Below are 24885 nucleotides of genomic sequence, written 5' to 3'. Positions count from 1 at the left end.
TTTCAAAAGCTCCCTAAGCAAGGTTGAGAACTGGAAAGTGAGCTGAGGGCAGATTCTGAAGGAGGGAGAGCAAGCTTGCCTTGTGTCTGGGTGAAGAAATGTCATTGAAAACAAGATCGGGGACAGGTCCGCACTATAGTAGAGAAGCAGATGTAGGAAGAGCTGGCATTAGGAGTTTCTGTTTTCCCACACAGAAAGCTTGCTGGAGTCAGGTTCTTCAGACCGTTAACAGGGAAAGAAAGTCAAGGTTACACGTAATGCATAGCAGAATGCAGGTTCCCTGAGGGAACTTGTTAATGACTGTATCCCTAAAGCATGGAACATTGATTTATACCCAAATAGTTGTTCAAAGAATATTTGTTGAAGTAATTGAATGAAAGTATTGATAACACATTCTTATGTCCAGAAAACCAAGTGTAGGATTAGTATTTTGTTTTGTTTTGTTTTGTTCTGTTTTTTACTCTCAAGTCCCTTATTGCCACAAGGATTTCAGGAGGTTTAGGGAGATTTCCAGTAGTTTATCAACAATGAATCTTAAGTTTCATATCATTTACCCCTTCTCTTCTAATACAGCATAGCAGATCCATGACAAATAAGGGATAAGGCGCTCTCTCTCTCTCTCTCTCTCCCTCCCCTCCCTTCCCTCTGTCCTTTGTCTGCTTCTCTATCTCCTCCTTTCCTTCTTTACCCTCTTTTCTTTTCTTTTTTCTATCCCTTTATTTTTCATTCATTCATTCATTCATTCAACTACTGTTTAGATCTTCTCAGTAATCTCCCAACTGCCATTTTTCATGCCTTCCCCCGTCTCCAGAGGATTAAATAGCTTTTTACAGACTTAAGTTCCATGATCTCAATAGACTACTCTTTTTTTTTTTTTTTTGCACTCTTAAGATTCTCCTTATGCCTTAAAACCCTTAATTCCCTTTGTCCTAATGCTGACTAATGTGCTAAAACTTTTTAGGTCACTTAGCACACCGGACTGTAATTACCTGTTTATTGTCCTCTTTCAAACATAGGTTCTTTGCAGGTGAATAATTGTCTTCCTTTTACCCTTCTATCCACAGTACCAACTTTTTATTTGTTTATTGAACAAATGAACAAATACACAAATTGGGAGTTTAGAAGTGTGCTGATTTGAGGTCTCTTAGACGAGAAAAGATGACCCAGGAGAGTGTTCAGAGCAAGAATGGTGAGATGGAAGAGAAAACAGATTCTGGTGGAGTAGGTAAGAAAGAGAAGCCCATGGGGGAAGCAGAAGAGGCTAGCGTAAGTGAGTGTGTGAAAACAAACAAAGCACCTGGCCCATTCAGAAGACTTAGTGGATAGAGAATTGGAAAAGGTGAGGGTGACCGAGAGCACTGTATGTAAGAAGAGATTCAGAAAACAATGCCTGGGAAATGTCCACTGGATTTGGCCAGTGTAGAGTGATTGGCATAGACGTCATTAGGGAGAATGGTTTGAGGAGGGTGGTGCATGGAGGTCTGGCTGCAATCTGCTGGGGGGAGTGGGTTGAAGATTTGGAAGTGGGATTAGCAAATTAAACTTCTTTGGGAGAAATTTAAATGGAAGAGGAGGGAGATTATCAGACAGTATCTAAAAGATACAGAGTCAGTGCAAATTTATTTACTTCTCATTAGTTCATCCAGTTAAGAATGAAATTTGATCAAACTTATCCTTTGTGGGAAGGACTCAGTAGTGCATGATATTATTCCTTGTTAGTCAATACTTATTCTCATTTACCCTTAAATTCTGTATTTACTGCTTCATTTAACAAATTTTTACTGAGCAACTGCTTTGAGTCCGGCAGTGTTTTAGGTTGGTGGAGGGCATAAGTGAAATATGATGTAGTCCCTCCCCTCATGGAGGTTATATTCAATTCCAAATAGTGCTTTAAAACTTACCTTTGATCTGTTTGCTCATCTGAAGAATGAAATTACCAAAAGACAGTCCCAAGGGCGCTTTAATTAGTTAATGCATTTTGACTTACCATATTCTGCTAATGACATCTTTCTAATTTCTTTATATCCTTATTTCTAGTTCTATTAAATTTTCCCTGCCCTTCCCTCTGAAGCAGATGTCTACAGTTATTTATAAGATGAGACTCATTTCTGAATAGTTGTCTGCCTTAATGTCTTAGAAGACAGTGACAGTTCCACACTGCTTCAGCTGATTTTAATTAAGCACTTGGAACGTTTAAGATAGGGCGGTGACCTCATTGGTCCTTTTCACACAGTTATCTCTTTCCAATTATAAGTAAGGTTCAAAAGCAAAATAGTGAGAGTGTATGTATTTTTTGTGACGGAGGACATTTATCATGGTTGGCAATTTTTTTATTGACCAATAGCTACCATTCATGATGGATGGTTTCCAATTCTTTTTGACACAGCTTTTTTTTTTTTGAAAGAAGGCACATTCTCCTTGGAAATGGTCTAGAGCTGTCATTTGTCCATGAATTTAGGATATTTAATTTAGGAAACTTAAGAAGTTTATTTATTCTGCTAAAATATATTGAATACTCACAGTTGTGTGTGTTACAACTGTGTTATAAGTTAATCGAATAATAAAGATAACCTGTACATTGTCTTTGTCTTCAAGGTGCTTGTAGATTGGGGGAAAAGAAACATGTAAACAAATCTTTGCCCTACAGAACAGTGGATACTGATGTTAAGGAATGTACCAGGTGATAGGGAAATGGAAGAGCCTCTGATTCTGAAGATACTTTGGGAGATTGAGACAGGAGGTGATACTGAAGATGGGTCTTAAAGAATAAATAATAGTGGGAAGTGATGCCAGCAAGATGACAGTATTGCAGTTTCCAGTGTTCCTCCACTTACAGAAACATTAATTTGAACAACTATCCATGAACGTAAATATCTTCTTCACAGGAGCAAAAGATTATGTGTAAGGGATTATAGCACCTGGGTGGAGCATGGAAATAAGAAAATATGCATTGACAATGGTAAGAAAGACAGTTTCACATTACTCCTGTTACCCTGACTAGTCCAGCATGAAGAGAAACACACTCCCCATGGGGAAAGAAGAGTGCAGTGAGCACCCAACTTCACCATAGACCCCAGAATCAGGCCTACCTACATCAGTGCCTGGTCAACCCCTATAACCCCAGACTCCAGGTTGGCTCCTGTGGAACCAGGAACCAAACCAGTCCCTGAGGACCCAAGCACAAAGCCTATCCACCTACTGACCAAGGTATCAGACCTGTTATAGACTTCACCAGATACCTCCTCTCAACCCCAGAATCTCTGGATTGACTAGCTGGTAAAAAGTTTTCCCTGGTGGAGCCAGTCCATGAAGACTGAAAGAGTTACCTACATCTTTAAATGCACAGACACCAACACAAGACCATAGGGGTCGTGAATAGTCAAGGAAGAATGGCACCACCAAAGTAAACTAATAAAGCTTTAATAATAGCAGACTTTATTAGTAAACTAATAAACTAATAAAACTGACCCTAAATGATGGAGATCTATAAAATGTTGGGCAAAGAATTCCTAGTAGTTCTCTTAAGGAAATTCAGTGAACCACAATACAAGGAAACACAGACAACTAAATGAAATTAGGAAAACAATGTATGAACAAAATAAGATGTTCAAAAAAGAGATAGAAACCATTAAAAAAATCCTAGAGTTGAAGAATACAATGAATAAACTGTGGGATTTAATACGGGGCTCCAACAGCAGATTCAACCAAGCAGAAGAAAAAAATCTGTGCTCAAAGACAGGATATTTGAAATTATCCAGTTAGAGGAACCAAAAAAAAAAAAAAAAATGAAAAAGAGTGAAGAGAGCCTACATGAATTATGAGATAGCATTAAAAGACACAACCTTCTGTTACTAGTGATTCCAGAAGAAAAAGAGATGGAGAAAAGGACAGAAAGTTTTTCTAAAGACATGATTGCTGAGAACTTCCCAAATCTGGGGAGACATTTGGACATCCAAGGTTATAAAGTTTATAGGTCCCCCCAAATTTTCAACCCCAAAAGATCTTCTCCTAGACACATAATGACTAAATTGTCTAAAATCAAAGACAAAGAAAAGTTTTAAAACAGCAAGAGAAAAAATGTTCCTCACATACAAGAGAACCCCCCATAAGGCAATCAGTGGATTTCTCAGCAGAGACCTTGCAGGCCAGAACAGAATGGGATGAACTGGAGGATATTATGCTAAGTGAAATAGGTCAAAGAGAATTGCAGTATGTCTCACTTATGTGTGGAATCTGGAAGGAGGAGAAGGGGCAGAGGAAGGAGTTTTACTAATTGAAATTAAACAGAGTAGATCAGTTACAGAGGACGGGGTTGGGGGGAGGGCAGGGCAAACTGTAAGATATTGGTCAGAAGGTACAATTTTGCTATTATTTAGGACAAATAAGCGAAGAGATGTATGGGCATGTGTCTGTACTTCATAATACTGTCTTGAACAATGAAAATATGCTAAGAGTAAATTTTAGATGCATTCATCACACACACAAAAATGGCAACTGAGGAGATATGTTAATTACCTTGAATGTAGTAATCATTTCATTATGTATATGTATATCAGATCATCATAGCATGTGTCTTAAGTGTATAATTTTTATTTAAAAATTTTAAAGAATGAATAATTATTATGATGTTAGCTAACACTGAGTGAATGGCTATGTTAAGTACTATACTAAGGGCCTTGATTTTTACAAAATAAAGGGAAGCACAACTTTTTCTTATAGGTTCTAGTGTAAAAGTATAAAAGCTACCTGTGAATGTCTTTCTCTTGATCATAGTTGTCTCTCACCTTCTGAAGAGGGATTGTTAAACACCCTTCCTCTAAGTTCCGATGAGCGTTGAATACTTTTCTTTAAGTCTTGTACTTCAGTGTTAATTGAGATGTAGCCTAGTATTTATGAGCTTAAAAAGAAACTTTCCTGCCAAGAATCCTTCTTAAAATGTGCATAATAATTATTTTATCTATTTTTAAAATTAAGATATTTAATATATTTATTTTCTTCTATTAAGTCACATATATATTTGGCTGTTTAAATAGTATGGTAACTCCCAACTCCTTTATAGCTGGAATGAAGTAAAGTTCATGTATGAGATGCAGGCTTTGTGTTAGGCACTGTCTTAGGTTATGGGATTAAATTGTTTTTTCTCAAGTTAGTTAACGTACAGTGTAATATTAGTTTCAGGTGTAGAATTTAGTGCTATTCAACACTTACATACAACACCCGGTGTTCATCAGGAGTGCCCTCCTTAATCCCCATCACTTATTTAACCCATCTCCCCACCTACTTCCCCTCTGGTAACCATCACTTTGTTCTCTATAGTTAAAAATCTATTTCTTGGTTTTCCTCTCTTCCCTCCATGCTCGTTTGTTTTGTTTCTTAAATTCCACATTATAAAACTCAACACCCAAAAAACAAGTAATCTAGTTAAGAAATGGGCAGAAGACATGAATAGACATTTTTCCAAAGAAGACATACAAATGGCCAATAGACTCATGAAAAGATGGTGAGGGGCATTTGGGTGAGGGAAGAGATGGTCTGTCAAGCATCCGACTCCTGATTTTGGCTCAGGTCTTGGTCTCACCATTCATAGGATTGAGTCCAGGGTCAGGCTTCACTCTGATATCGTGGAGCTCGAGTGGGATATGCGCTTTCTCTCTCTCTCTCTCTCTCTCTCTCTCTCTCTCTCTCCCTCTCTCCCCCACCTCTCCCCCTTGACCCCTCCCCCACTCATGTGCACATGCTCTCTCACTCTCTATCTCAAAATAAATAAAAAAAACTTTTTTTTAAAAAGATACTCAACATCACTCATCAGGGAAATACAGATCAAAGCTACAATGAGACATTACCTCACACCAGTCAGAATGGCTAAAATCAACAACACAGGAAACACGTGTTGGCGAGGATGTTAATTAAGAAGGATGTAAGAATAGTTACACTATTGGTGGGAATGCAAACTGGTGCAGTCACTCTGGAAAACAGTATGGAGGTTCCTCAGACAGTTAAAAATAGAACTCCCCTGTGGTCTAGCAATTGCATAGGTAGGTATTTACCCAAAGGATACAAAAACACTAATTTGAAGGGGCACATGCATGCCAATGTTTATAGCAGCATTATCAACAATAGCCAAATTATGGAAAGAGCCCAAATGTCCATCAACTGATGAAGGGATTCTCCGTCTCCTGAGAGTATGCAGTTTAGCAAAGATGACAGAATGAGTGTGACTCTGGTCTCGTATAATGAGATAAATTTGTTTCAGTTGGGAAGTTCTCAAGAAGATGTCATATTTGAGTAGGGTTTTGAAAGATCAGAATTTTCAAGCAGACGAGTGAGAGGGGATTCTAGGCATGGAATCATATGAGAGAAGAAGAAGAATACGAGAGAAAAATTTCCTCTGGGTGGCTGGTGTGTTGGGGGAATCCAGCATGAACATGGCAGGACAAAGAGGGCAATAAGAGATGGGAAGGGAAGTCTTGGTAGATTGTTAGGAGAGTCCTTGAAGGCTCAAATTATAGACTTTGGTACCAGGGAAATCTGAATTACTTTAAGCAGGGTAATGAAATGTTCATCTCTGCTTTAGAAAGGTAATTTTGAAGGCCGACTGGAGTCATATAAGGAATATAGAGAAGGATATGGAGGAGGAGAAGCTGATCTGTCAACTTAATGTTAGTTGAGCCTTTTATGGCTTTAAACCTAAATAGACTTATGATTTTAAACCTAAAAACTATGCTTCAATATGAAGGTGCCAAACTTTCTTGAGACTTAATTGTTACCAAATTAAACAGAATTAGTTTAAAAATAGAAATATTACTTGACTTGACTGTTTTTCCTGGGTGTACGAGATGTTTTTTTCTAATATGGTTCTATTCTTCTAAACTTTATTCTTGGAAAGGCCTGTTTTAGGATTTGCTTTTTCTGTCTTATTTCCACAAAGATAATGTTCTGTAGTAGCAGAGCATGCTGTTGCCATTGGAAAATATATACATATGCGCATATATTAATAGTAGGAGTGCCTGTGGTGATATATATGTGTTGCAGGTGTGAGAAAGAAATGGCCCCCTAGAAGACTCCTGTAAGGAGCAACAAAAATCAGAATGGAGTAAAGAAGTAAAGTAAAGGAAAAGAGTGATAGGAAGTTATCAACAACAGTAAAGACTGGCGGGGATATCTCCATTACCATAATTCTCTTTTCAGAGCATCAGAGAAGTCTCAGAGAAATCCTTTTTTTAACATGGGAAGGTCTTGCCCTGTGTGGTCACATAGACTTTTTTGTTAGCCTTCCAGGATTTTTTTTTCCAACACTCAAGTAGAAATGAAGCTGTTAATTGATACCAGGCAGTTCTATAAGGACTGTAACCTTAGGTGTTCCATTTTTGACAAGGCAGAAGATAGATTTATCCAGGAGAATCCAAATTTATCTCATTATTCAGGATTTCTCTTCATGTAACTTTTAGTAAACCACCTTTCAGAAAAGTCCGGGCTAATGCTTGTGACCATGAAAGGTGGATAGGATAGAGGTACAAATTAACGTTCTCCCACTCTACTTATCCTATATTTTTTTACCCATATGTGGGCACAGGTTGAACCTACCTGGTGATTTTTCATTTATACAAGAAATCAGTGTCTTTCAGTAATATTTTCTGTAGAATTTTTTTCCTAATTTAAGTGCTATGGTAGACAAATGCAGCTTAACAGTAATACTCATTGGACACCCAGTCACAGCTGTAGTCAACTGCTGAGCTATTGTAATATTGATATATCTAACCATGCCTATGACTAATACCCATAATTGAGCAAATGTTGTTATAGTTCCTTTTCAAAATGCAGAGTAACTGCTAAAATCCAAAAGCTACCATATACAGTTTAGAATATTTTAAGAGAGGACATGATATTACAAGAAGTATAGATGAGCCTGGCCAAGTGAGAAATTTTCATAAATTATTATAAATAAAGAATGATCTCATAAGCAATGATCTGGAGAAGGAACAATACTACAGAGAGCTGAGCTGAATACCGTAGCTATTCCTCCTTATTTATAAAGTGGCACTGGCTCTTATGCCTTAATCTCTTGGAAATTGAATATTCTCCAACATGCCCAGAAAAAGTTGGGGGGGGGGGATGGAAATGGTGCCAGATGAGAAGAATGTCACTTTTGTCATTGATTTAACCTTTGTGTATTGCTTATGACAAACTTAATAGGTTTAAATATTTTACATCCAGCTGTTGCTGTTTTCGTTTTTTTCACACAAAGAGAAAACCCGACCATCATTGAACCACCAGCCAGACCCTGTAGGGCCATGTCCTAATTCTGTACCCATTTGAGAAAGCACTTTCCTAATTTTTATATTAGTATATTAACTTGCATAACTCTACATAAGATCTAAGCATGCCCCAAATTCATTTTCTTTCTCTTGTGGCCAACATCAATTCCCTGTTTTCATTACCATGGTCTTATTTTGTTTGTTTCAAGTTTTTATTTAAATTCCATTTAGTTAACATATAGTGTCATATTAGTTTCAGGAACAGAATTTAGTTACTCATCACTTACATACAACACCCAGTGCTCATCCCAATAAGTGCATGGTCCTATTTTGAATGCTAAACCGTCGTTTCCATTTCTAGGATCTGTTGCAGCTCCAGATTCCCTAAATGTTCATATCTCAAGTGTCATGTATTTTTTTTTCATTTATTTTTACTTTTTTACCAGTAGTTAAGCGTGTGCTGTGTAGTGCTTCCCTCCACGGTTTAACAAATGACTTACAATTCTTTCGCTTGCCATTTAATTTCCTCCCAGTATGGGTCCTGCCTACTTGCACAACATTCTCTCTCCCTACTCTACATGAACCTGCTCTGCAGCCTGATTGGCGCCATCCACTTCTATATCTGTTCTGCTCTTCATGGTGTGTTTCCTCCTTTGAAATGCTTTCCTGTTTTGACCTGTCCAGAATCCCATTCATATATCAGAGTGCAACTCTTATGCCATATCCTTATTTATATGGCCTTGCTTCTTCCTCATATGGATATATCCCAATAACTTTGTTTCACCTTTTAACTTACCTATCCATTCTACATTGCATTATAGATACCTGTGTACCTGTCTCCCCTATTAGATCGTATGAGATAAATGCCTAAAATTAGTTTCACTGTAGATATTTGATTTGTATACATTTATACCACTATATAATGTAACTTACGACATTATCACCCTTTTCATTGGTATTTGATTCTATAGGGACTAAATGAAAAAAATATTATAATGTATCAATTTTATATGGCAGAGTTAATCTACAAAGTTGACAACGAAGTCTGATGTGTGCCAGCATGAAAGGAAACTTACTACCCAGCCTGTATAAGGTTGCAGCAGCACTTTCAAAATGGTCTTAATAAGATTTGCTATACAAGACAAAGGACCATGACTTCATTCTTACTAAACTCAGAAGCGTAATAAACTATGGTCAGTTTGGGCATTAATCCAATTTTACCATTAACTTGCTCATAAATTTTGATTAAGGGGCATTGTAAGACTTGCATAATTAACGGAAGTGCATTAGAAATTTATTTCCTGTGAACAGTTTGTCATATTCTCAAAAATACTGAAGTTCTGTGAATACCTGTAAATCTTGGGGATGGTAAAATATCTGGCTGAACACACTTTTTTCTGATGGGGAATATCTAAAATTAGTTGTAGCCTCAAGTTGAAATTTTTATGATAACAATCGATTGAATTAAAATCTCTGTTGGCTATGTAAATTTCAGACAAGTAACAAAGTGGCTATATTTCATAGTTATTTCCTCTAGACTTCATCAGCACATAAATTTATTTTAAAATGATTTCTTGCTTTCTTTAATGTCCGATTAACAAATATTAACTATTCGTACAAGTCTGGATCAGTAAATACGTTTAATTCTACATTTGTAGGAGACATTTACCTTCTAAGAGTATTTTCAAGGGTGGAGTTATATCATTAGATGCTTTATCTGTTTTTGTTCTCCTATATAGCAACTTGAAAATGATGAGATTGTTTCTGAATAAACTTTCACTTGGTGCAGGCATTTATGCATTCTAAATCTATAAAAGTTATTTTTCTACTGGCTGTCTTCATAAAATATGTTTTTGTTGTTGTTAAGGATTTTGCTCCATTGAAAAATTTAAGGTTTCTGCCAAATGAATTAGAATCCACATATTCCTGCTCTTAACTGGCTGACCCAGTGACAAACTTTTTTTTTTTTTGGCGGAACATCTGTTTCCAAAAGTAGGAAGAGTGTTCAGTGTGGCCAGCTGTAGTGGACGTTTCTGTAGTGAAGCTTTCCATAGTTTGTATTAATGATCTGTGAACTGCCTCTACAGGATAGTTTCTTTCCCAAACGATTCAAGGTACAGAGGAGCTGAAGTATCTACAACGAAGGTACCTGATTGAGCCATTTAAATGATAATCTTTTTTTAACCTAAAGATAGGCTCAGTTGGTTAAGTGGCCAACTTCAGCTCAGGTCATGATCTCACAGTTCGTGGGTTCAAGCCCCACATTGGGCTCTGTGCTGACAGCTCAAAGGCTGGAACCTGCCTCAGATTCTGTGTCTCCCTCTCTCTCTGCTCCTCCCCAGCTCACACTCTGTCTCTGTCTCTGTCTGTCTCTCTCTCAATGATAAATAAGACATTAAAAAATTTTTTAAAAGAAAGGTTCTTTTCTGTTTAGACTTGAACCTCTATTTGTGTCCTGATCATGGAATTCTATAATTCCAAGTACCTACCTGAATTTTCACTTTTTATAAGTATCAGAAAATATTTTAGATGACCTTCAGGAAAAGCAGGAAGTTCTGGCCTTACTTTCATTCCTTGTTGTGCCTTAAAAATGCTCCAAGAGGGGTGCCTGGGTGGCTCACTTGGTTAAATGTGCAACTTTGGCTCAGGTCAGCTTGTGAGTTTGAGCCCCACATCGGGCTCTGTGCTGAGAGCTCAGAGCCTGGAGCCTGCTTCAGATTCTGTCTCCCTCTCTCTGCCCCTTCCTCAGCTCACACTCTGTCTCTGTCTCTCTCAAAAATAAACAAACATTAAAAAAAGATTTTTTTAATGCTCCAGGAGATGCCTCCCACTGTGCACTTGAATAATAGTTATTACTCTTGAGTCCTCTTTGGTTACCACAGTACTGAGTATTTATGTATTGATTAACATTCAACATTATGCTATATAAATGTTAGAAAATTTTAATATGTGTTGTAAAAATGAGGTACTTGAGACCCTGGAAGGCTAAATAATTTGTCCTGAACTTGTGTACTCTTTCTAACTGCATTACTTTCTCTACTAAGCACACTTGAGGAAAGGCATGAGGACATCTGGTCAAGGTATCTCTGGGTTCTGGCATTAAAGTACCACCTTATTCCAAGCATGTAGCAATGCTAGATAAAATACAAAGTCAGAATGTAAAAGTCACAGCTGAGCTCATAATTTATCATGTCAGTGGCCCACAAATCAAAGGAAAATGTAAGTGATGAGGAGTTGTAAGCTGTGCTGAGGCCTCTGGCTTGCTGGCCTCTGAGGGGGTTGTGGGGGGAGCAGTACAACTTCTTCAGGGTTATGAGAGGTTAAAGTCGTTCTACACTAGATGGAGAGCCAGAGCCATCCTTGCAGTCTGAAACCAGGACATAGAGAAGGACTCGTTTGCTGCTGAGCAAGAGTCAGAAATCTGCCCACTACCTGAGACTATAGTTTTTGATGCCAGGAGAGGCTTATGATGGCAAGGAGAACGTGACACAGCTGGTAAACTGGGAATTGAACCAGGTCACTCACTGGTTCAATGATGTGACCGGAAATAATCCAGATGTCAGCACAAGGTAATACTCACATTGCCAGCATGAAAGTGATCGTACATGGGTGGTTCTGGGTACAAAATGAGTTGTAAGAGAAGGATAATGACAGGGGATGGAGCTGTATCAAAAAATTAAATGAAACTAAAAAATCTTCCCACTTCAAATGCACTTGCAAAACAAAATTCCAAAGCACAAATCCTAACACTAGGAAAGAGCCAATGAATTTGACCGTCGAAAATAAATTTGACTAGAAGAAATTAAAATATTGAAACAGGCTAGGAAAACATATTTTTAATTCTCAAAATATAAACAAAGGATTGCCATCCATAAAAAAAGGTATAAAACCCTGAAATCAAAATAGTTCAGTTATCTATTTATTTACAAATACTTATTAAGATCATACTATGTTCCATAGAGTCTTATGGGTGCCAGAGATACAGGAATGAACCAAATAAGTTTGTTTATGTTATTTATTTATTTATTTATTTATTTATTTATTTATTTATTTAGAGTAGGGGAGGAGCAGAGAAAGAGGGAGAGAGAGAATCCCAAGCAAGCTCCAAACTGTCAGCACAGAACCCAATGAGGGGCTCGATCTCACAAACCATGAGATCATGACCTGTGCCAAAATCAAGAGTTAAGTGCTTAAACCGAGCCACCCACGTACCCCAGTTTATTTATTTATTTTGAGGGGGGTGGCGAGAGAGAGAGAGAGAGCACATGTGTGCATCCGTGCGCACAGGTGGGGGAGGGGCAGAGAGAGAGAATACCAAGCAGGCTCCACGCTATCAGCACAGAGTCTGATGCAAGGCTTGAGCCCAGGAGCCTTGAGATCATGACATGCATCAAAATCAAGAGTGGGACATTTTATTGCCTGAGCCACCCAGGTGCCCCTGAACCAAAGTAAAATCCATACCCACATAGAGAATTTATATTCTCATAGGGAGTTTACCTGTTAGTGGTAAGAATGAAATAAAGATAGACGGAAATCTTGGAAGTGGAAGATAGTCATTGAAATAAAATTCCCAGTAGAAAAGATAATCTCTAGACTTGAAAATGACAGAATTTTTCATTTGGAAGACCGTACTTAGGAAATCACCTAAAATGCAGTAATGGGAACAATAAGATTTTTAAAGTATGTGTGTGTGTGTGTGTGTGGAGAGAGAGAGAGAGAGAGAGAGAACACATCAGATTACGTGAAGAAATAATAGCTTAGATTATTTTAGACTTGAAGACAAGACGCCTCAAGTTGAAAGGACACTCTGAGAACCTTATCTGGATAAGTAACAATAAATCACTGCCTAAACACTTTGTGGTAAAACTTTAGAACATCCAGGTTGAAAAAAAAATCTAAACCAATCAGAAAAAAATGTATAGACTATCCCCAAAGCAAAGAAAACTAGATTTCAGAGCAGACACCAAGAGCAGTATTGAGGGGGGATGTGTACTGTAATTTGGATTCTAGAATTTAATGACAACATATACCACTGACACACTGATCAAACATATTAATAGAATATCCAGCTTTTAAAACTGAATATTTTGGGGGGCATCTGGATGACTCAGTCAGTTAAGCATCCGACTTCAGCTTAGGTCATGATCTCACGGCTCGTGAGTTCGAGCTGCGGGTCGAACTCTATGCTGATAGCATAGAGCCTGGAGCCTGCTTCAGATTCTGTGTCTTCCTCTCTCTGCCTCTCTCTCTCTCTCTCTCTCTCAAAAACAAATAAACATTTAAAAAAAACTGAGTATTTTTGATGAAGCAAGCCTAGAAAAAGTAATAACTAATTTCTGTGTTTAAAAAAAAAGTAAGACTACACAAAGGAAGGAAATACCAACATGCAATAAAAGAAGACTATAAATGGCCAGCAAATACATGCAAATTGAAAATAAAAATACCAAAGGTTGAAATTTTAATAACATCAGTGTGAACAAGGATGTGGAAGAACGATCACAGATATTCTTTGGTGCCTCCACTTGGGCCAAGTGTGTGGGTGACCTCATAAAGCATGAAAGTGGTAAATGCCAGCTTCTGGGTAGTGTTTACTTTGGGAAGGGAGAGTTTGGAAAAAGAGTGGGACTGGAGAAGGGTGAGCAACAGGGGCTCACCCATATCTGTAATATTTTATTTTTTTAAAAGGTGAAGCAAAAGTTCCAAGTACCAGGATCTGTTAAAGCATGGTGGTGCATACATGGGTTTTATAGTATTAGCCTACATATGTACCTGTGTAATTGCAATGAAAGGATACTCAGAACTTTCAGGAGAACATGAATGTTTATGCACGACAATAAGGTTTATAAATAGCCAGTCTTCTGGTAATAAGGCCAGTTGAAACCCAAAGTCTTTATCAAGGTCTATAAAGCCCTACAGAGTCTGCCCCTCTGACCTCTCTCAGTTGCTCATTCAGTCTAACCTAACTCCATCCCCATTGTGTGGTTTTGGACCTCACACAAATCAAACTCGTTACCTATTCTCATACCAGCAATACTCTTATATTATTGTTATCTCTTTCTGATACTGGGGAAAATGTAGAAAATTTAAAAATATCTCCATACATTTGATTTTGCTATTGATCCAATGCTGTTAGTAGATGTTGACTCAACCAGCTAAATGGAACTGTATTTGCTTGGCCCTTGATGGATGTTCCTGTTTGCAGTGGTTCATGCCACCATAATTCAGCATTGGATGCAAACACTGAATGGGGTCACTGGAGTCCCCATACTCCTGGCAGCATCATGTGCTCAGGAGCAACAGGTAGCTGTGGGATTTAGGCTGAGGCAGTAATTTTCCGTGGAGTCGCGTACTCTTCCACCATATTGCTTTTTCCACCAAGCACACTTGGGGAAAGGCATGGGAACATCTGATCAAGGTATCTCTTTGGGTTCCAGCTTTGAGGCACCATCTTTGTTCCAAGATGGTATGTGGAAATCTCCTAGGAGTTCAAAGTGAATTATAATGAATAACAACTAAGTTTGGATCTGGAACTGTTTTAAAATTTTTGTTATTGTTTGGATTTGTATGTGAGAGATGAATAAACTAATTCACAGTACGAATGAGCATAATTTTCATTTTGGAAGTTATTCTTAACGTTTTGTAGTTTAAAGTATAAAACTTGATTAATGCATGCTACTTTATCTTTAAAAGACAAAAATAAACATCACTGCTAGCTACAGTGGTCATTGGAATGGCTGTGTATGTGTGTGTGTGTGCGCGTGCGTGTGTCTGTGTCTGCACGCACATGTGTGCATAGTGGGACTCTCGTCATTAAGTTCTCTCTCACTGATTTTTCCCACTACAACTCATGCATTTGATAATAATCTGCCATTATTTTGAAGTTCTAAAAGGTGCTCCACAACATCATTGTAATCAGTTTTATTTCAGTATCTTGTTGGACAATCATTCTAATACTATGGAACTTATTTTGGTATGTCAATATTAAGTGCTCAAATCTTGAAAATAATTCCACCTCTTCAAAAATAGATAGTAGATTAACTATAGCTTAAATGTATCCGGTCTTCATGGGTCATTTCCTTACAACTTCAGTTTAGTATCGAGCCAAGAGCTGAGCAAACTCAGCAATAATTCTTTGGAAATTGAGCTTAATTATTGCAGGCCACTAGGATTCAACTTCATGTATTAAAATACTTGTTGCCATATTGCATTCTGGTGACAGAAAGAACAAGTGTATCCTCAAAGAGGGTCTAACTCCCAATTTAAGCATAGTTAGTGGGTGAAAGAATTCAACTCACTATTCTGTTCAAAATTATGGTTTTGCCTGGGTGGCGCAGTCGGTTAGGCGTCCGACTTCAGCCAGGTCACGATCTCGCGGTCCGGGAGTTCGAGCCCCGCGTCGGGCTCTGGGCTGATGGCTCAGAGCCTGGAGCCTGTTTCCGATTCTGTGTTTCCCTCTCTCTCTGCCCCTCCCCCGTTCATGCTCTGTCTCTCTCTGTCCCAAAAATAAATAAACGTTGAAAAAAAAAAATTAAAAAAAAAAAAAAAATTATGGTTTTGAGTATTGTTTTTATAATCTTGCTCAGTAAGTGAAAACTAGATAATGTTCTCCAATAGTCACAAGAAAATACATTTCTTCAGCTTTTGTAATAATATTAATTATTGAAGTATTGAACATGTTAACGAGCACTTTGTGCTATGTACTGTTCTAAGCATTTTATTTGCATTCACTTATTTAATCTTCTAAGCAGGCTTGTGAAGTAGAAGCTAATGTTATCCCTAAATTACAGAAGAGGAAATGGAAGCACACACAAATTAAGTAATCTCTCTGAGGCCGTACGATACATAATGGAGCTGGTGGTGGTGGCTTCAGTCATTTTTTCTGAATGGAAGACTATGGACTTTTTTTTGCCATCCCACCCATCCTAGTTTCAACACTTATTTATTCATTTGTCTTTAACAGGAAGTCAGCGAAACTTGCATACCTTCATGCATTTTAATTTTTCTAACAATAAATGATCATTTATTCTTTGGATTCTTACAGGGCGTTCTACTTGGACAAGTCAAATTCACCACCTAACTCCACATCCAAAGCTGCCTATGTAGATAAGGTAAAAATAGATGATTGCATTTATTAATGCTTTGCCATTTACACACCTTGCTTTTTAAAAAATTTTCTGCTGTTGTCTTCAACAATTTGTTCTTAAACAAATTATACATATTTGTAGTCTCCAACTCTGTTACTGCCACAATGAAAATATTTTAGACTATCCATTAAAAGTTATAACAACTATGAATCACATGCCATCTAAAAGCATTTCTTCCTACTAAATGTGCTGGTCTTTATGCCCATGACTTTTTTTTTTTCTGCAGCTAATGAGGCCTCTCAATGCTTTGGATGAACTTTATCGACTGGTTGCCTCGTTTATCAGATCCAAGCGCACGGCCGCCTGTGCAAACACAGCTTGCAGCGCCTCCGGGGTCGGTCTGCTGTCCGTGTCCTCGGAGCTGTGCAACAGGCTGGGGGCCTGCCACATCATCATGTGCAACAGTGGCGTGCACAGGTACGTGAACCACCCTGCCCTGCCTGCGGCTCTCATACTGAAGTTCGTTCGTAGGTTCTTATTTCTATTTCGGTTACGTGAAATTATAACAGGAAACATGCAAAGGACTCAGATGTATTTGGAATAAGATTTAGGAAATCAGGTCATTGTTACACAGTTTTTCTGGCTTTAGTGATATTTTCAGTGACTGTTTATTCATATACATGAATGCAATCCCATATTTATATCACTATATCATATCTGCCCAGATGCTCATCACCCTTGTGTTTATATTATGAGATTTACACTTTAGGTACAAAGTTGTGCGCCGATTTTGTTCACTGTAGGAACTTGCCTGGTAGGAGCGGGCCACTAGCTAACCAAAACTTTTTTCACTACAGTTGATGGACATTCCACTCTTCAGTGGTTTGGGTTTCTGTACCCAGCTGTTGTGAGGTAGGCGCTGCCTTGGGGTTACTACTGTCTTCCTACTTTGGGCAAAATTAAGTCCAGGAGCCCATACAATATGCGTTCCTGAAAATGGAAGGGAAGATTTTAGATGGGTCCAGTTCCAGTAGTTTGTCTTAGGCAACTGTGCTCAGTCTGGGGCAGCCAAGGTGGGTTGATGATCTCGTACAGCTGTATCAGCTGCAAAATGTGGGTGGAGGACCCCATGTCAAGTCCTTCTCCATAACCATGTACTCCTCCTCTCTCATCTCGCCATCTTCACAAGGAGGTGAAACCACGTAGTAAAAGTAAAAATAAAGCAGAATTTAGTCCTCATTGTAATCTGAGTGGGCAAATAGTGTCCTGTCACCCATCATAGCCTCTTCTTAGAACTGGGCCAGTTGGATTTTGAGGATGGTGGTATTGTTTAGTCAGATATACCTGGTACTTCATGTATGCAAAGGACTGCAGTGTTATGTCATAAAGTGGTGATGCTCATGTTAGAAACATAAATACAGCATGAACAGCCAATGACAAAAAATAATAATAAGATATCATAAGAGAGCATAAGAAAAAATTACAAAAATAACAAACCTACATTGCAAGAAAATGTAAATGGCCTAGGAAAGTTACAGCTAAAAACTAAGATTCAGAAAGAAAACAGATCTTTGAGATGGGTAGACCTTTCCAGAGAAGGTGATATTTGAACTAGGTTCTGATGGGTCCAGGTGAAGGGTAGAAAGTGGGAGAAAGATGATCTGAGACAGCAGGTTCTCATCTGTGAAATTCCATTTCAGTTTGGTGTACCTGAAATTCTAGTTTTCAAGTCCTACACAGTGTATTCTTTCTTATGATGTATGGCAAGACCTTTTTCCTCTGAAAGGAGCATTATATTCCGTGGTTGACAGAATACACAGAATTTCCTCCTTTATTTGAATGGCTGTGTACTTTGTGCTCTATTGCAAGCTTTAATAAGCTTAATTGAAAATATCATCTGCAACCAAATGAATAAAATATTACTTCATAATTTGTTTACTAGCAGCAAAGTGATCTCTCCCTTCTGATCAACTCATGTTCACTCCTTCTGTTCCCATTTATTCATTCATTCATTTATGTATTCATTATTCATTCACTCAATAAATATGCACTGAGCACCAATTATGTGCCAGCACTGCTCTAGCTGCTGGGGATCTAGCATTGAAAAATTAAAGTTTCTACTCTCCAGTAGTGTGCATTGTGTTGAGGGGAAACCGATGATTAAGCAAACGAATATGTAATGGGGTAGATGGAATAAATAGAAAAAAGACAGGAGTCAGAGAGGTAGAAGGTGTGACAGGATGGGAAGGACGAGTAGTCCCATCCAACAAGGGATTTCGTCAAAGATTTGTATGGAATGAAGGAAGGATTTATGCAAATATCTCCAAGAAAGAGCATTCGCTCCTAGGGAGCAACAATGCAAATGTGAGAGCTCACGTGGGAGTGTGCATAATGTGTTCAAGAAACTGCACAGAGACCATGGTGGCCTCAACAAAGCATCACCACCTTGGTTATTGATGTTCTTATGTTACCCTGGTGCAAGGTCATACGTAGTTGTCTGAGAACTTGATACACTATGACCCCAAAGGGGACACCTCAGACTTTGAAACTACAAGCCTATGTTACCGCCTCATTAATTTACTGAAAGTTAATTCAGTTAAATCTGCACTTAATCCTAGAATTATGACCAGGTTGTCCAAATTATTCTCTCTGCTATCCTGTGAGCAGTTTTAAAATTTGACTATTGTTACATGGGAAACATAGATTGATATCCCATAACTGTTTTTTTTTTTTTTTTTTTTTTTTTTATTATTTTTTTTTCCAACGTTTTTATTTATTTTTGGGACAGAGAGAGACAGAGCATGAATGGGGGAGGGGCAGAGAGAGAGGGAGACACAGAATCGGAAACAGGCTCCAGGCTCCGAGCCATCAGCCCAGAGCCTGACGCGGGGCTCGAACTCACAGACCTCGAGATCGTGACCTGGCTGAAGTCGGATGCTTAACCGACTGCGCCACCCAGGCGCCCCTATCCCATAACTGTTTTATAAGTATCATATTCATTGATTGGGGTGTTAGGACCACAAGTAACACTGCACTTTCTTTTTTTTTTTTTTTTTTTTTTTTTTTAAATTTTTTTTTTTTTCAATGTTTATTTATTTTTGGGACAGAGAGAGACAGAGCATGAACGGGGGAGGGGCAGAGAGAGAGGGAGACACAGAATCGGAAACAGGCTCCAGGCTCTGAGCCGTCAGCCCAGAGCCTGACGCGGGGCTCGAACTCCCGGACCGCGAGATCGTGACCTGGCTGAAGTCGGACGCTTAACCGACTGCGCCACCCAGGCGCCCCAACACTGCACTTTCAAAGTGGTTTGACTTTTTCCATTTCTACTATTCAAAATAGATGTAGCTTTAGTTAGTTCATTTCAGAGACATTTCCTGAGGTGTAGGCAAAAATACCCCATGACAAATGCTGATTTAAAGTTGAAACTATTTGAAAATGGTACAGCTTTATTTTCCTATTATGCAGAATAAAATGGGAGTTTAACATTATCTTTTAATCTTTCAATGAAGGATATGCTTACACTTTTCATGACAATAAAATGCACTAATTTATATTAGATTTGGAAATCTCACATAAAGACTGTTCTTAAATTAATTCTTTAGTATTATAATTCAAATGGCTAGAGAGAAACCCAAGCACATCCACACCTGCAGTCAACATTAAACATGGAAGTTTACCTTCAGGTTCTGACAAACAGGAGAAGTCCACAATGTGAAGCAGAATAAATGTTGCACCAACTATTTTTTATCATTGACTTCTAAAATCGAGATGAGAAATGCACAACAAGATGGTATCCACATCAGATAGTCAGTTTCCTGATTTTATTTACCAAATAGTAAAAGAATCTAAAGTCTTTTTAGAGTATTGAATTATACTTGAATTGTACTGCATATGTTTGATGTTGAAGAGAAGAATGTAGGTTTTCAGAACGAAAAGGCAGATTTAATTAGCATTAATGTCTAGATGTTTTAATGCCAACCTGAATCGGATGGCAGAGCTGCATTCAACAGTGAATGCGAGATTAGCGGGAAGAGAATTCAGAATGAATTATTAAAATCTTCTCATAGCATTTAGCCTGGCTTTGTTTTTATTAAATTCTTTTCGCTAGGGTAATCCTTTGTGTGTATTACAATTCTACTGATGAACTTCCCTGCCCACACTCTTAACTATTCACTCATGTCAGTTCTCTCCATTGCTACTGAATGGTGAGAGAAGAATAGGACTGTCTCTTCTTAAAAGCAGGTGTTTGCCTTTTAATCAATATCGACTGATGTTAAAAGGTAGTTTCATAAGTGAAAATCTTTTATAATTTCCTATCCTGATCGGCCTTTTTTCATTTTCACTTTGCATTCATCCGTTGCAACTTCCATCTCACAACACACAATTGGAACATAGTTGTATTGGTCCATACAGCTTAACAATCTGCTTTATGCTCATAACAACTGTATCTGTGTCTTCAAAATGTATGCATAGACTTTTTCATTATCACTTTTATTTGTCACGTAGTTAGTCCAGCCAGTTGCTATCCCAGAGTTTACTAAACCATTAGTTGAGTGGTTTATCTTCTCGTCTGTTGCGCATAATGCCTAGAGGGAGGCTTCTTTCATTATGTAGCTGTTCAGATTTCAATTTGATCTCCCAGTACGTTAAAAGAAAACAAAAATACCCTCCGGATGGAATTACTGTGGCAAGTTTAAACCTATGTGGTCAATATATTATTAAGTTCTCAAAAGGATCGTGCTTGTGTATAACACAGCCAGAAGGTTAGATAGTTGTGTGGCACTTTGACCTCTTCCTGGTCTTGGGAGAGATCGAATCCAATTATCTACTGTGCTTCTCTGCTAGATATGCAAGGATATTTCAGTAGTGCCTCAGTTTATACTTCTTTGATTAACAAATACAACCATGTGAATTGAGTATTTTTTTAATTTCCTTTTCTACAAAGATTCATACAAAGACTGTCTATATATCTACTTTATAGGCAAATTGTTTTTTTGCCACATTGAACATTTTTACAGTGTTCAATCAGCCCTATGACTTTTAATGTCCTCTTTTGTACTCATACCAGTCAGCTGTTGCAGGCAATCCAAAAGCATGCTACAGGGGACCTGAATTTCCCCTCTGTTTCTTACTGCAGCATCCTTCCATTAAATGCAATGTTTCATTTTGTTGTGGTTCTTTATCCCCCCCACAGCCCCCACTTAATAGCCAACTGTTTTTCTTGAACCAGTATAAATCGGTGTGCTGCAAATGTTATAAAACCTGAATCACGAGTCTTACTGTATCCAAAAACAAAGGTGTCATTTTCTTCCCACTACATTAGCTTCTGCTTGCCTTGCCGGTGGGAACAAGTGGGTGGAAATTTCCAGAGGCTACCTGAAACGATTTGTCAAAGAAATTCCTAATGAGGGCAGGAAATCTGGGATCACAGTTTTTTTTTCCCTCTAAGGACTTGTTCCAAAGAGTTTTTGTCCGCTTAGTCTCAGTATTTTTTAGTAATTGGTTTTCAGTGGTGTCAGAACCCTGGTATGGCCCTGCAGGAAAGTGTGTGATTTGAGCACAAGCCTCATGTCTAACTCCCCTTTGAGCCCAAACCTTGGAGATCTGTACACATAAATTACGTTTTATCTTCATGCTTTGTTGTGAGGATGAGTCTCTTACAGGAAACAAAACCTTGCATTTTTTTTAAAGATTTCTTTAATTTTTTTTTTTTTTTTTTAATTTTGAGAGACAGAGTGTTTATGCAAGTGGGGGAGGAGTAGAAGGAGAGGGAAAGAGAGGGAGAATCCCAAGCAGGCTCCATGCTGTCAGCACAGAACACCTAAACCGTGAGATCATGACCTGAGCTGAAACCAGGAGTCAGACACTTAACCAACTGAGCTACTTGGGCTCCCGAAGGGCTTGCATTTTTAAGTAACAAACCTCGGGTTCACTCATTGATTGGAGGCTGTGAGCAGCACGACCAAGAGGGGCTCAATGCATCAGAGATTCACTGGCACCCAGCATCAGTCAATGTCTTGTGTTCTGGTCAGAACCCTGCATAGGTATAAGAAGGAAATAGTCTGTGGCAAAGGCCCACCTGTTTTTGTTATTTAAAAACATATTGAAAAACATCAAGCTGGCTACCATCTATGTATTATGGTGGTAAACCTCTTTTTTTTTTTAGTACATTGTAGAAATTAGTTTTAACATATATAAAGTTTTAGGAAATAAAAGACCACATGTATTTGAATCTTCGAACTTAAGAGGGGTTTATTCCCAAGATGTGTTCCTTAGTTGGTTATTTGGAAATCAAGACATATTTTCACATTTGACGGTAATACCAATGGTGTTTGAACCTTCAAAGTCAGCCCTCTCTCTCTTCCTCCTTCCCTGACAAGCGCTTATATAATCTATAATGTGACCATGGTATAGGACCCAAAGTATGATTATAAACATTTGTTAGGGAAACGAAAGCCAGGGGGCACCTGGCTGGTTCAGGAGGTTAAGCATCCCACTCTTGACCTCAGTTCAGGTTCCACATTGGGCTCCACACTGGTCATGGACCCTAGTTAAAAAAAAAAAAAAGGAAAGCCAGGAGATAAAAAAAAATAAAAGCACTGAAGACAACTATGTATTACTAGTCTGGGTAATGGAACAGTTTTTTTTTAAAAATGTAGACGAACATGTAATGACTCTTGGTTCATATAAACAATTAAAAAAAACTTCTTCAGGTAACTATCAATTAGCAATTTTAGAAACCACTTTTGTTCGAACTTTGAAGGACTGTGTTAGCACTATTTTATTCTGTCATAACCATGACATTAAAGGACAAATTGACAAATAGGCCCAGCTAGAGGAAGGCAGAATCTTATAAAAGTGGATCATTCAAGGTAACCTGACATAGGTAATCAGAGTCCTAATAGGGCGGATGATAAAGCTGCATCGTTTTCCACTGTGCACTAAAAACATCAAGTAAGAGCAGTAGATTTACTCTGGGGATTTCCATATGTAAGTTAGATTCTATGTATGAGACAGAAAAAATAAATTACCATACTAAGCAAATGAAGGTTTCAAATATATCCCTTTATCTTTTCTTCAAAAGTGACTTGAGAGGTTGAATAACAAGATTAGTGGAAATACTTGATTTTCAAATCTCCAGAAAGACGGCTACATAGAACACAAGAAACATCTCTGCTAGCTCATGATCTCAGAATACCATACTTTCCCAACAGAAAATTCTAAAATTATGTTCTGTAAGAATCTGAAGCATGTGAGTCTAAAACACTACTTTTATATAAGGGCAGTAGCAGCAAGGACAGAAATGACATTTAAAATTGCCATTAAATTTTGCTGCAGTTATGATTATTTTTATTTGACATTATTTTCTAATAATAATATGGTTATTATTCTTTGATATAATTTGATTATATCGATGCAACTGTTCTCATTTGTTTGAAATCTAATAAAATCAATGAATCAAAACAGTGAAACAAAAACAAATGTGAAAATTTAAAATTGTGCTATAATCCTTAGAAGAGAAAAAATAAAATTCTATTATAATGGGGTTCTGGGAGAAAGACAAAGTATATCCTACTCATGATAGGATAGAAGTATAAATCTTAATAACTCTGCCAAACTTCTAAGGGCAGAGAATAGAAAGGTGGTTACCATGGGCTGGCAGGAAGAGAAAATGGGGAGACATTGGTCAAGGGATACAAAGTTTCAATTATACTAAGTTTTAGTTAGTTCTGGAGATCTAATATACAACAGTGTGACTGTAGTTAACAATACTGTTTATATACTTGGACATTTGCCAGGAGGGTAGATCTTAAGTGATTTCATCACCAAAAAAAGAAAAGAAGGAAGAGAAAAGAAAGAAAGAAAGAAAGAAAGAAAGAAAGAAAGAAAGAAAGAAAGAAAAAAGAAAGAAAGAAAAAGAAAATGTTTAACTGTGGGGGTTGATAGATAGGTTAATCAACTTGATTGTGATGAATACTTCAAAATGTGTGTATATAAATATATAAAATCAAACTGTATACCTTAATTTTTAATTAATTTTTAATTTTCAATTATACCTCAGTAAAACTTGGGGAGGGGAAGCAAATCGAGAATTTCAAATTATGTGGAATTGTAAAATAGGCAAATAAAACTCCACAATTCACCCTAATTTTTAAAACCAGGTAAATAATATAGGTATTTTTTCTTAAAACTATGAGAAGTCAAACATTTCAAACATGATAGAAGTTTCATTCTTTTACTTTTCTTTCACTATCTATGAACAATAGATAGATAATATTAAATTATTCTGTAATTTTAAAATGTCCATTGTTTTCTTCAAATTAGATTACTCTGAAAGAAGAAGACAGTAATTATGAGAGTGAGTTATTGCAGTGGTTTCTAGTTCTGACCTCCAGTTATCACATGATGTTGACCAGACAAGCCTTACTTTCAGCACATAAAAAAGCGAGAGCTTATGCATGATTGCCTTTCATCATTAAAATTGGAAAAGTCTCAGTAATCACAATACATTAAACATATCTTAATAAAAATAATCTAGAAGAGTA

At 37.6% G+C, this 24885-nt stretch overlaps 1 protein-coding gene across 4 annotated transcripts in view; it reads left to right on the top strand.

Annotated features, from left to right (window-relative positions):
- The window catches only part of PREX2 (phosphatidylinositol-3,4,5-trisphosphate dependent Rac exchange factor 2), a 294292-nt gene that overhangs the window by 233656 nt on the left and 35751 nt on the right, over nt 1–24885 (top strand). For all 4 annotated transcript variants that reach the window (XM_045454996.1, XM_045454997.1, XM_045455000.1 and 1 more), the window contains 2 exons: nt 16297–16363; nt 16626–16816. In XM_045454996.1, coding sequence (XP_045310952.1) covers nt 16297–16363; nt 16626–16816 — 258 coding nt within the window. The remainder of the gene's footprint in view (nt 1–16296; nt 16364–16625; nt 16817–24885) is intronic.

Source organism: Leopardus geoffroyi, chromosome C3, assembly GCF_018350155.1.
Source record: "Leopardus geoffroyi isolate Oge1 chromosome C3, O.geoffroyi_Oge1_pat1.0, whole genome shotgun sequence".
Lineage (NCBI taxonomy): Eukaryota > Metazoa > Chordata > Mammalia > Carnivora > Felidae > Leopardus > Leopardus geoffroyi.
This window is presented reverse-complemented; position numbering and strand designations above follow the sequence as displayed.